We start from the raw sequence: 13,963 nt of genomic DNA, 5'->3' as shown, positions 1-13,963 counted from the left end.
TCAGAGCTTATTATTAGACTGTAATTCTCAAACCATTTAGTCCACAATTGTCCACTGGCTCAAATGGGGCTAACCCTAAGCTTGCCTTCCTTTAAACATTCATTGTTTAATGAAGCCCATGAAGGACCCAGCTTCTGTCAATTAGCTTTCACCAGCTTTATCAGATATGGTACCAGTTCCTGGTCTCACCCTCTGCCTCCGAAGGCAAAAACAAGCCTATGCCTTTAAAATCCCACCTTCTTAACTGCATGGTAGGTGGTAGATTAATTACAATGAAAAGATTATGACTAAACCTTTGAGCGATGCAGCCTAGCTAATGACAGCCAATAAAAGTTGCTGGTACTCCACTTTGCTGGTGTATTGGAAGCAAATATTTCCTCTCTGGTTGCCATATTGAAGTCTTTAAAAACTCATGCTTGGTTAGTTTGGGCACTAGCTGAATGCTAGTTAACCTGTAATTGGCTAGTCTTTCAATTCAACTATTTCAACTCATCCATACACCAGAGGATCTGTGGTTGCAGAGTACTGGGAGAGGACACCTGAGAACTACCATCTAAGGGCCAAATTACACAATACACTTGACATGCATCAGGTCTCAGGGACGCAACCAAATTCTCAGTCAAACATACTTACCTTAAAAAGTACTCATTTGCTCATTGCTGCAAGGGGGGGGGGGAGAAGCTTCCAGCTGTCTCTCTGCTTTCTCCAATGGAAAAGGCAGAGGAGTGGCTTGTCACTCCTTTTCCCTCGCTCCACATGCCCTAGAAGGATGTGTGGTGCCAGAGAAAAAGGGTAAAAGAGGAATGGGAGAGAAATCGGAAGCTTCTTCTTCCTCCTCACAGTACTTAATTGCAGCATAAAGCAAACAAGTGATTTTTAAGCTGAGTCCCCCAAAGTATGTCTGACTGTGAATCCAGTCACATACCTGGACTACTACCCTTGATAACAAGCCATTGCATTACTTTATTGCTACTGTCTTACAGCAGTTATCTCAGTTCTAAGCCTATAAACAAATACGTAAATACACCAAGGACATCTTTGCAAATATATATATTTTCAACTTTTATGTATCTTTCAAATAAATAAATTCACATTAATTTTAAAAATATAATTACAATAAATATATTAAATTTATTTTTAAATGCAATTACTAAATATATTAATTTTAACATAACCTTTTATTTTCATCCTTTTGCCCTAACATTCTATAATTCTAGTAAACTCAGGTTATTATCCATTAAACCAATTATAATTCTATATGGTTTTATTCATCTTGTTTACGTGTTAAATGAACAAAAGAACCTGCTTTTGACACTGTCAATAGACCTTTTGTCATCAATAAGAATGTAAGAGGGGATACAAATGACCATTTTACCACTTGAAATGTACTGTTCTTACCAAAACAGACAAAACTATCCCTTTTCATTTCAGAATACTTTGATTATTTGTGTGGGATCTGACATAATTGCTTACCAAGTGGTTGTACGAAAATTAGTTCTTAATAGTAGTCAACCTGAAACAAGGTACCAGCAGTACTATTCTACATAAGGTTGAAATCAGTGGGCTTTGACTGGAATAACTCTGCATAGGTTTGCATTATAAACTACCTAAATAAGGAATTAAAATGACTAATGTTGTTACTATCTAGATAAAGGTACTGTTGGTCAGCTATCCAATGCACATTCTTTGGAGCATAAGACTAATCTATGGTTTCTTTCTCTGTTGCATTAGAAAACCCTAGGAGAGAAGATCCAAGACACAATGGTAGGGCACAGTGGGTTAGGTCCACGTGACCTGCTCTCACCTGAAAGCGGCAGCCTGGTAAGGCAGCTGGAGGTCAGGATCAAAGAGCTGAAAGGGTGGCTGAGAGATACTGAGCTTTTTATCTTCAATTCCTGTCTGAGGCAAGAAAGTGAAGGAACAATGAACGCCGAGAAACAACTGCAATACTTTAAGGTAATAAAAAAAAGCCCACAGCATTGATCCAAGAGTTGCTCCTTAGAGTAAAATAAAATATATGGTATGTGTGTTAGTCCCCTATCCTTTGCATATATATTCTTGTGCATGTATACTTTTTATATATTTGTACAAAAAAGTTTTTTTAATAGTAGATAAGTATAAATTTTTCTGTACATAAAACTGCACGGATCAGATTATTTCAACATGATATTTAAATTCCTTAAATCAATACATACAACTTAAGCTAGCTGCTTTTAAAAGACCTCTCATGATGGAGCAGGGTCATGGTCATCAGGCATGCGTGAGCAGCAGTTACCTGGCCACCATGACAAATTCTACAAGTCTGCAGATGCAGAACTGCTTGCAAGCAAATCTTTCAGACAATTAAATGAAAAGCTCAGCACAGCAAAAATAGGTATTTCAAAGAAGTTGAAGTTAGAATGTCAAGATTTTGCAAAGTTCTGAGCATCTCTGATTCTGAGCGCTGTTGAGATGCCTTATAAGATTAGGTTTGTTTAAGGAATCACTAATATGCTGAAATGGATTCAATTGCAGTTGTAACCCTTCATTTTGATTGCAAGCAATGACTTTACCTTGATTCTACAGTCTATAATTGAGGTCTATGCCACTTGTCTTTTTAAAAGAACCATGACCACATGTGCACTTTGGTGTAGAGAGCCAGTTTGGTATACTGGTTAAGAGTGTGGGACTCTAATCTGGAGAACCGGGTTTGATTTCTCACTCCTCCACTTGAAGCCAGCTGGGTGACCTTGGGTCAGTCACAGCTTATAGGAGCTCCCTCAGCCCCACCCATCTCACAGGGTGTTTTGTTGTGGAGATAATAATGGCATACTTTGTAAACCACTCTGAGTGGGTGTTAAGTCATCCTGAAGGGCAGTATATACATCAAATGTTGTTGCTGTTGTTGTTACTTGTTTGGAATGAAGGTCTTGTTGTTGTTTGGTACTCTCAAAAATAAGAAATTCTGAGGGATGATACATATGTTGCATAACATAAATTTCTTATTGTTGAAGCTTCTGTTTTAGTGATGTTTTGTTGAATGCTTATCTTTTAATGATATTGGGGATTAGAGTGGTGGCATGGAGTAGGTGGAAGCAGAAGTGCCTTGGCTTTCTTATCTCCATGAACCTCTGTCACATCTGGAATGACACTTTAGCACGAAAGCTTGCATAATTTGCCAAAACTATGTAACTGAGAAGCACAGAAACAGAACACATGATACATTTCTTGTTCCCCTGCATTCCCATCATATACAGAGCTGCTCTTAAATGTCTTAGCCAGTGCTCAGCTAAATACAAAAAGATATTTCTTTTTGATGAAACAGCCATTTTCTATATAAATTGGCATTGCTTTAAATGGAATCTTGCCCATATACTTGCTATATATTCTCCTGTGTAGACAAAATAGAAATTGCCCAGGTTCCCCCCCCCACACACACACACATGAAATAAGGACACAAGACAAAAGCATAGGTTTAACTAAGTTATGCAAATGTTGATCTACATCATTATTTATTAAAATATGCTAACATATTTTAAGGGTGGGCTGAGCTAGGTAGCCTGCCAGCGATTGCCTTTGTTGGGCAGATCCACCCTGGATTCAGACTTGGCCAGGAAGTCCACCAGTTTTCATCTTTGCCTGGACATGCGATGTGCTGAGAGTTGTCAAGCCTCATCCCCTCCCCTGATGTGACATAAGGCCACTACCAGGTTTGGAATGATGCTGCCCATCACCAAGGGCACTCCATCCCAACCCATTCAGCCACAAAGCCTGGTGCCTCAGGTTGTTTGCCAGTTATCTCTACCTGTCATGAACAACCTGCCCTATTCCTGTCAACTAGTTTTGACTTAACCAGCCAAAGACCAGGCCTGTTTTTTCTAAACACACACACACTTTATAGTGATATTGCAAAGCAGGCAAAAAGTGAGTTCCCACAACCACCAATCAAGATAAAAAACCCAAATTCTTGCATGGCTCTTTTACAAACAACCAGCTAATCCTGCAGTATCCCACAGGATGGCAGGTGAATCAACAGCAAACTGAAAAAGCCTGCCTGGAACGGGGTGTAGCTTGCTTAAAACATTGCTGCCCTTCCCCATTCCCTGGCTTGTTTCCAGCCCCAACCAATGCTTCCCCATGTCTCATTTGAAAGAAGGGGCTAGGGCAAATGAATCCATGGCTGCTAATGCCTCTTCTGTGAAATTCACTACCACTAGCTTAGATAATATTTTAATTTAAAGTTTACTTTCGCTTTTAAAACATATTATATAAAATAATTACTATCAAACAGCCTCTCCCATCCATGAACTCGCACTCTTTCCTTGCTGTAAACAGCAGAGAATGGGTGGGGGTGAAAGAGAAAAATAAAATACATCAATAAATAAAACAAAAGGGATTAGAAAATTTCACTTGAACTTCCCGCAGTTCACAGGTGTCTTCAGTAGTCTCTGTCACATCCAGTAAAGCAATTCTTACGCTCTTAAGTGCTCATGTTGCTGTTAACAACCTGTGTTGAACACATTTCAGAGATAATTTATGTGACATTTAATATACTACTCTTTGTTAATCTCCTGGCCTTAGATAAAAATGGAAGTTTCTCCTAACAAATAAATTTGATTCATACAAATTCTCCTAACAAATAAATTTGATTCATACAAATTGTTTCTGAGATCTGAGAGCCCTCAAGCACCATTGACATTAGTGGTCAGTAAGGAACTGTTGGAATACTTGCTGCTGTTGAAAATTAAGCTTTCCTTTTAGGAGCTTATCAGAGTTCCTGGAAACCTAACTTCAGGTCCCATGTTTTTATCCCAAGTAGCATAGCTGAAAACTAGTCAACTCCCAAGCAAATCATCTACAGAAAGTTATAAATGGTATTGAAGAACAAGAACAGCTGGGTGATGCCACTGTGAGAGGTGGCTTTTAAGCTATATTTCATATTGAGAAGACTTGGCACGGACAGTTACTTATTTTAAAATGACCCCCTCACACACAACATTCCATAAAGAGCAGAGAGGGTTACAATGAATCAAGGAAGAAAATTTGCCCAGAAACTTTTAACAGACTTTGTAAGACCGCCCCAAATTCAACAAACTAATATAACACAGTAGTACTCCATCGTGAAGCCCTCAATGGAAAGCCCCCAGAAACAAAATAGCTGGGAGAGACAGGGTCCTTCTGGACTGCTTCTAGAAGCCCATTCCATGGGGGGAAGCAACGATGGGATACATTCTAGAGCAAGCATGAGAAGAGCGAGCCAGGTGCAGTGAAGGCAAAATGTGATTCCAAACCCTCCCTCTACCATATAATCCTGTTCATTTCACTATAGTTATCCATGTCTGCACTGCATTTCATCAACTAATGTGTAATGAAAAAAGTAGCATGGATCACACAGAGTGAACCAAAAGAGGCTCCCTATCCTAAGCACCTACCACAGCCAAGAATCTGAAGGGGGAACAGAGGGAAGCTGTTGTTCTCATTTCTTCAGCATTGTTGTGCCATAGATGCAACCCAATTATAATTCATAGCTAACAGCTAAGCATAACTACAGTGCGTGTAATAGTTCTTGACCAAGTGGAAGCACTGAATTCATCCTCTCTGCTTACACTGTGAAAGTGATTGTATCTCTGCTATCTTTTCCATGTGCACAAGAAATAGTGCATGGTATTTATTAAAATACAATTTCAAAAACATCATCCAAACCATCTGTTGTACATTTCATGTGACACATGCACATTGTTATTTTTCTTAACCATCTTAAAGAATGTGTGGGTTTGCAGCCCTTGCACAAGTGGAACTACAGCAAGTGTGTTTTCTGTTTCATTTACTCATCATTGTATCCAAGCAATTAAATGGACACATGAGGGGCAACAGTCAAGCCATATCCAAGGGGAATCCTTTCCCTGAACAATTGTGGTGCCTTCTTCATCATGAATATTGGTTCTATGATTCTGTCATTCCTTCGGCTTTTAAGCACTGAAGAATATGCCACAATTCCCATATAGCACAAGTAATATGAACCTCAGTATAACAAGGACTAATGTTAAGTTAATAAACTAGACTACTGATAGCCTGTTAGTTATAAACAAGTAATAATTAGATAAGTAATTCCACAAGCACCATGTTGGGGATACTTCCACTAGAATTATTCTGATAACCTGAGTCCAAATATCTCATCTGGGTTTCCTTGGAGAAAGATTAAGATAATATGTATAAATATTTGATACACTCATTTTGCAGTGTTCATCCAAGACTGGCATATTTAGGGAAGCCGTACACATGCAATATAACAGACAAATGTGCATCTGTCACACATATTTATTTTTGTTTATTTGTCATTTATAGTATGCCTTTTTCACTGAGACTCAAGGTGGAGTACACAATGTGAGATTAGTACAGTCAATATCAAGAAAATTTCCATAAATAATGCCATAGGGTAAATAGATACAAGTTCACTAAGACATAGCATTAGCAGGAATCCAATACAAATAGTGGTGAAGTCCATGGTTCCTAACTCATTAGTGGAGCATCTGAGACCCCCTCCCTACAGTACAGCCTCCTATCTGAGTAAAAAGCCTTTTTGAATAATTCAGTTTTGCATCATTTGTGGAAAGCCAGGACTGTGGGTGCTCTCCTGACCTCCTCAGGCATGTTGTTCCACAGGGTAGGGTAGAGAAAGCCTGTGTTGTTGATTTCACTCACATGCAGGCTGGCACCTGCAGGAGACTCTGTTCAGATGAGCAAAGCTGCTGTGGAGAAGCACAGGGAGGGGAGGCGGTCCTGTAGGTATGCCGGGCCAAGGCCATAAAGAGCTATGTAAGTGATAACCAATATACCAAGAACTGAGCATAGTAACGAATAGATAGCCAATGGAGTGACTGCAGGAGGTTCATGTGCCAATTTTCTACAATTAACTATTAACAGTGGAGGTGGATCTGAGGCACTTTAAATTACTCTACTAAACTACCTGTTACAGAAGCATTACAGAATATTTTTAAGATAATTGTCTATACTGTCCAACACTATAAACAGTTCAAGAGTTGGTGATAAATTAATAAAACAGGAAACAACTGTAAACTATATTTTGTAAATGTTTATAATCAGAGAAGCACTAAAATTTACAAAAATCAACATGGATCACAAATAATTGTGTATTTGCACGTGTGCAATATTTACAAAAAGTTCTTACCATTTTCTGGCATTCTCAGGATTAATTCTGCTTGACCTTGCTTCAGTTACAGGACAGCATAACCTACAAGCAACATATCAGGCCTCATAATTTTGCAATATTGATTTGAATCCACAGACATGTATCCATCCAGCTTTTCAACTCCATCACTTTTAATTCCCATCCTCCTTGCCTTTTTTGCCACAATCCCCAGCTCAGCCTTTTTAATAGTCATAGAGAATTCCCTCTTCCCATTTTCACCAGCAGGAAAAACTGATTGGATCCAGCTCATAGTTTTCAAAACAAAGTGGCTTTAGATGATTAGAGAAGTTAGGTGGACCATGGGGCAAGGAATGCGGTCCAGCATTTCTTTGTATCTTCCAAAATAGAACAGCTGCTTCTCTTTCTTCAGAGAGATGTGCAAATTTCCAATGGTATGTGCAATTCACTGCAAGGGGGAGGTATTAACATTTTATCATGGGGAACCAAAGAATGAGGGTCTTGCCTTTGTTGTTCCACTCTTCTCCAAATCCAAAGCCAGTCTCAGACCCCCTCAGCGTCTTTTGAGTTGTAACCCCAGCAGATCATGCTGAGGGGTCTTTTGGCTTTACAGTGTACTCTGTATGGGTTGACATTTTGTATGCCATCATATGCTATTATGTCCAGCTGAGATGACGTGCTAAAATCCGGTCCATGCAGAGCTGATTGCAAGCCAGCCATAAACAATTCCCTCAGAACTTACTGCTAGAAGTGGAACACAAAGTGCATATTTTCCAGGAGCAGCTATGTGCTGACAGGCGATATTGTATGACAGGGTCTTTCAATAGTGAAATTTACACTATGGTCTATCTGTTCAGTTGCCAGGGGGATGCTTTTGCTTCTACCCTCTTTGGAAATTTGAAGACCAGAAGACATTCGGTGAGAAGTTAACTGCCCACCTTGTAAAGCCTGATCAATAGTACATTGAATTGTGAGTTCTATTTGAGGCTGGCCCACTTCAACAGTCTTGCTTTCTCCTCTGAGTTTACACCATTCCCACTTTATTCCAAAATTGTGGGATTAGCTAAAAACTTCAGCATTCAGAAAATTTACCTCTGATTTAGGGTTCCCAGGTGTCCCACTTATTTTCTCTGTCTCACAAAATTCTCCTCTTTACTACAACCCCCATATGGATTATGTCCATACACATTTCATGATCCCCAACATAGCTTTTTTGGACATTTGAAGGAGGTCCTACTTAGGACATTGCAGCAAGAAAAGAATCATTATACTTTAATATCCAGGGTTTGGGGGAGGGGATTTTTTATGTTTATGTAGGACATTGCCATTTTGGGATCCAAATCCATATTTGTTTGTTTGTTTTAAGTTCTGGTGTTTTGGAGCCATTACTTTCAATGGGGAATATATTGGAGGGTGTGGGACAGCTGTTTGTAAAGAAAATGGCACCAAATTTGCATATAACAGTCTTCCCTCTAATTGAAAGGCCCCCTAAGTTTCAAGCAAATTAAACAAAAAGGTTAGATTTTACAGACCTCCAAAATAGATGCCTCTCTGCACGTTCCTAAAATGCCAGTCAAGGAGCAGACTAGAGCCAAGCTACAAGTGATGAATTACACTTGCCTGGCAAGTGAACAGACTCACGTGTATTCCTCCCTGTTCACTTGCCATTCACTTGCAATCCATTTGCCAGGCAAGTGTAATTCGTCACTTGTAGCTTGGCTCTAAGTAAGAGAGTTACAGCCAGCCGCAGGCATTAAAAAAAAAACCTTCTGTCTGCATTTCTACTCTTAGAGTTATTGACTGACAACAAAAAAAACCTTTTACTTTTCCACTGAAAACTCTGTGTTTGCCAGCCTTCCTTGTTTGGTTTGTTTGTTTCCTTTCACAAAGTAAGAAAATCTTTCCTTTGAGACCCTCCCCCACCCCATCCCATAGGACTGCTGTTATTCTCTCTGGGCAACATTTTTCACAGGGGCTGGAGTAGTTGTTTTTCAAACAAATGACATCAAAATTGTAGCAACGTTACGACTGCCTGTCCACTAAAGCACCCCCAAATTTCCAGTGAATTGGACCAATGGTTCCAATTCTATGGGCCATTGAACAAGGTGCCCTCAGCTACTACTTGCAAAGAAAAAAGGGCTCTGTCCCCACAAAGGAGGAAGTAAAGGACAATGGCAGCTATCTGCCAATGATTGGTTGGGAGAGCTCTGTGCTCCTCCCTTGCAAGGATCCAGATGGAAAAGATACATGCCACTGCCCAGGAACTCAGTAGAATTAAAGCAAAACACCAGATCAGGGGAGGGGTATTTGTAATTCCAAAGCATCTTAGATTTGGTTGTTGTGGGTTTTCCGGGCTGTATTGCCGTGGTCTTGGCATTGTAGTTCCTGACGTTTCGCCAGCAGCTGTGGCTGGCATCTTCAGAGGTGTAGCACCAAAAGACAGAGATCTCTCAGAGATCTCTCAGAGATCTCTGTCTTTTGGTGCTACACCTCTGAAGATGCCAGCCACAGCTGCTGGCGAAACATCAGGAACTACAATGCCAAGACCACGGCAATACAGCCCGGAAAACCCACAACAACCATCGTTCTCCGGCCGTGAAAGCCTTCGACAATACATCTTAGATTTGTTTTACCATTCCAGAAAATGGTAAATTTCAGGTGATGGCCTGAAATAGTGATTTCCATGAATATCTTTGACTCCGAAATTTTGTAATGCACACCACTAGTCTTACCACTTATTTTCCCCAGCAGAAAAACTAGTAGTTTTTTATAACCTTTAACACAGAATTTAACAATTACAGCTTTCTTAGATTTTCTTTATAGCAAGAAGAATATTTTCAGTAGAGGTTAAATTTGTATGGTCATTCATGATCGTGTGCAAACATTTGAAATAAAATGCATGTTTCTTGAATTCAGAAAATTCAATAATTTAAAATTCTGAAATTGCTTATTTTAGCATAATTTCTCATCCAACTATTTTGCTAGTGAGTTTTTGTATTTCCTTTTGTGTTACCATGGAATTTACAACTATTTACAAACACCTTAATTAACTCTTTTCAGTCATTTTTGTAGATCCAATGGTATGTTAGAGGAGATTATAGTATGCATGATAGCCATTTTGTGTGAATATGTGTGAGCAGCTGGGAAATATGTAAAGCTGGGAAATGTGTATGAGCAGCACACATATTTCCCAGCTTTACATACTCCCAATTGGGATCCCAGATTACTTGCGAATAGAGGTTCATTTGTACTGAAGCTGTAAAAAATACACATTGACTTATTCACAAAAAATGACAGCCACATGTACCTAGAGGATTGTAGGCAGCACACTCTCCCATTACACAAGATTGAAGCATCAAAATTGTAATGACTTAAAAGGGTTGATGTGTGCTTATACTCTCTTGGTAAACCAATTTTGTATATTATCCAGCTAAAGGGAAAACAGAATTTTACTCATCTTCCATATGCAGTCAGAAATCTGGGAAAGCAGATACAAAATGCACTGTGAAGTTACTAACAAGTCACAATTGTTTGTGACTTGAGGGAACCTTCCTTAGCCTTGCATGCTTCCCCACCCCACCCCGCCACCCCCCATCCCCCCCAATTTACATGCTCCTCTTTCCTTCATGCAGAGATGTAATCAAAACTCCTTGTTATTGGAATCTATCAGAACAATCCTAAACAGTTACATCCTTCTATGTCCTATAAAGTCAATTGGCTTGGAAGAGTGTAACTAGGATTGCACTGTAACCCCAGTTTGTTGAGACATATGGATTTGGTGCCTTCACCAACTGAAGTTTGGTTCCTCCCATTAACTGCAATTATAAATCAGAATTAAATGATGGTTTATAATCTAAATTACCAGGAAATAAACAAACCTAAATGTGGTCATCGCCATACATGGGAATTCAATCAAAGACTCTAAACCATGCAGCTTTCAATCATAGTGCCACACAAGGAGAAGATGGGAATGTTCAGGCAAGTACATTTAAGGTTCATTGATCTCATAAACAAACTGTGATTTGTTCATGATGTCTGAATAGAGACAGACGGTAAGATTCTCTTGAATAATTGGCTGGGGACAATACAAATTATTAGCTTATTAACTGGCATGCTATGATACTTCACTTGTATTGTGATAAAAAGGGTCTAAATAGATAAACCGATTCCTCATTTTACTAAAATATATTTCTTGGAACTTTACAGTACTTTAGGTTTCAGACAGCAGAATCTTTAACATAATGATTTTTTAAAAAATAGCTTATTGCCAAAAGTGCACTTTTTATTCTAGGGAGACATTGTGACAAGATGCCAGCCTTTCAGTAATGATATAAACAATCTGTAACCTATTATAGTTTCCTTACAGAATAACTTAATTTTCATATTGTTTAATATGACTGGAATTTTAATACTGTTTTTAATTTAGAAAGAGTATAACATGCATTACTAATTACATAGGAACATGGACAAAATAGCAGTGCATCAAACTGTAGTCTTTAAATAACCAAGTGTTTTCAAAGTGTTTAAGAAGTGGCATCAAGAAATTAACGAATGTCATGCTTTGATAATCATAGCTTTCATAGACCAAAAAGCTTAGAAAGGTATCACTTCTAGAAATATTGTTAAACTCTAATCCATATACTATACTGCTGGATTCAAACTGGGAAGAATACCAGTAGTACTCTTATTGGGCTAGCCATGCTGTTTTGTTTGGAGTTTTGAATTGTTTTTAAGTAATTTAAAGATAATTTATTTGCATGTATATTTCAGAGCCTATAATTTGACAAGAATGAAGCTTAGATCTGTTGGATTTCACAGCAATATGAAACAGCAATTCCTAAACAATCAAAACTTACTTAAAAGAAATTTATATTTAAAACAGTTGGCTGGCACTTGGGTTTTTTTCTACTTGTAAGTAGAGAGAAAAGGAAAATAAGTTCTTTATTAGAAATGTGGATATTTTTAATAATAAATGTCACATGCTATTTCCAGATTTGTCAGTGAGATGCAGCACTCTTGCAAAAGTCTCTTGGTAAGACAGATGATCATTGTAGCAATCTGGTAGACTCTAATAGTATAAAAGGTATACTTTTTAAATGAAAGAAACTGGTTCACTATTTTGAAAGAACTCATAATCTATTTTAAACTGTCATTCCATGTTGCTGACTTGCAATTAGATAATATTTCCAAAATGTCAGTTCTAGATTTTCTTTCAACCATCATCCTAATAAAATCTGACAGCAAAGATATTATAGCCAAACTTTTCCCATAATTAGCATCAAAGATTTCACAAGGGTTAATCAGGAAAGTTATATAAAGGGTTTCAGTGAATAGCCTTGAAAGCAGCGGTATGCCTTTAAAAAAATCTTTTAATATAGCCAAGATGGATGACAATCAGGAGACAAATGTATGAGCAAAGCTGTGTGGAGAGAATAGTTTTGTAGTGTATGATGTATGTTACGCAAATGAGCTTATTAGGACTCTCATCTATTTTATTATTGGAGCCCAATTTAATAGAGGCATTTAAAAAACAATATTTCTGCCTGACTCCTTGGAAGGAAGAAGATACATTGATATAATTGAAAGCAAATGATTGCATGTTGTGCCATTTAATCATGTCATTTTTCAATGGCTGTTTCTTGCACTTCACTGCATGCTTATAGAATATTTAACTTCAGTATAGATTAGGTCCCACCGCTGGCAACTGAATGCAGTTCCTATATTAGGTGACATTTTCTTTTAACCTTGAAATCAGTTAAAACACCCAGATTGGCCAATGTTTTCTTTAGAAGATGACAAGTCATCATTCATTTCTACTATGTGGCATTTCAGTTTGGGTGAGTTGTTTTATTTTTAGAGATTACTTACTGCTGGTTGTACTTTTCAGTTTCTCATGGAATATGTCTTATTTACACTTTTTATGAAGAAGAGCTGCCTAATTTTTAAGACATAACAATTAGCAGCAAGAATTATGGAAGTGACTGAGAGGCAATGTGTCATATTGGTTAGAGTATCAGACTAGGATCTCAGGAGATCTAGGTTCAAATCAACACTGTGCCATGAAGCATGATGGGTAATTGTAACAGGCTCCTATAAATCACCTGAGGGGATCCACACAGCCTCTTAAGTTTTGGCCCTTTTAAAATAAAACTTTTCCCTCAGTTGATTCCCTCAGTTGTAAGGTATAATTGGGGCAGCAGGCTTTGGATCACTGCTATTTTGTGGTGAGCAAGAAAGACATGGAGATCACTGAGGCAAAAGTTGTATAAAAATAATGTGTGTGTGTTATGCCTCCGACATGGCAACCCTATGAATGAAAGACCTCCAAAACATCCTATCATTAACAGACTTGCTCAGATCTTGCAAACTGGAGGACGTGGCTTCTTTTATTGAGTCAAGCCATCTCATTTTACGTCTTCCTCTTTTCTTACTGCCTTCCACTTTTCCTACATTATTGACTTTTCCAGAGAATCTTCTCATCATGACGTGACTGAAGCACGATAGCTTCAGTTTTGTCGTTTTAGCTTCTAGGGAGAATTCAGGCTTGATTTGATCTAGTACCCAGTTATTTGTCTTTTGGGCTGTCCATGGTATCCACAAAACTCTCCCCCAGCACCACATTTCAAATGAATCAATTTTCTTCCTGTCAGCTTTCTTCACTGTCCAGATTTCACAGCCATACATAACAATGGGGAATATCATAGTTTGGATTATCTTGATCTTGGTTCTCAGAGAGACATCTTTATTTTTAAGGATCTTATCTGGCTCCCTCACAGCTGCTCTTCCAAGTCTCAATCTTCTTCTGATTTGGTTGTT

At 38.4% G+C, this 13,963-nt stretch overlaps 1 protein-coding gene across 1 annotated transcript in view; it reads left to right on the top strand.

Annotated features, from left to right (window-relative positions):
* The window catches only part of AKAP6 (A-kinase anchoring protein 6), a 290,855-nt gene that overhangs the window by 225,019 nt on the left and 51,873 nt on the right, over positions 1-13,963 (top strand). The window contains exon 10 of the mRNA XM_054972742.1: positions 1,732-1,956. Within this exon, the coding sequence (XP_054828717.1) occupies positions 1,732-1,956 (225 nt within the window). The remainder of the gene's footprint in view (positions 1-1,731; positions 1,957-13,963) is intronic.

Source organism: Eublepharis macularius, chromosome 2, assembly GCF_028583425.1.
Source record: "Eublepharis macularius isolate TG4126 chromosome 2, MPM_Emac_v1.0, whole genome shotgun sequence".
NCBI classification, from domain to species: domain Eukaryota; kingdom Metazoa; phylum Chordata; class Lepidosauria; order Squamata; family Eublepharidae; genus Eublepharis; species Eublepharis macularius.
Note: the sequence above shows the minus strand (reverse complement) of the source record. Positions and strands in the feature narration are given on the sequence as shown.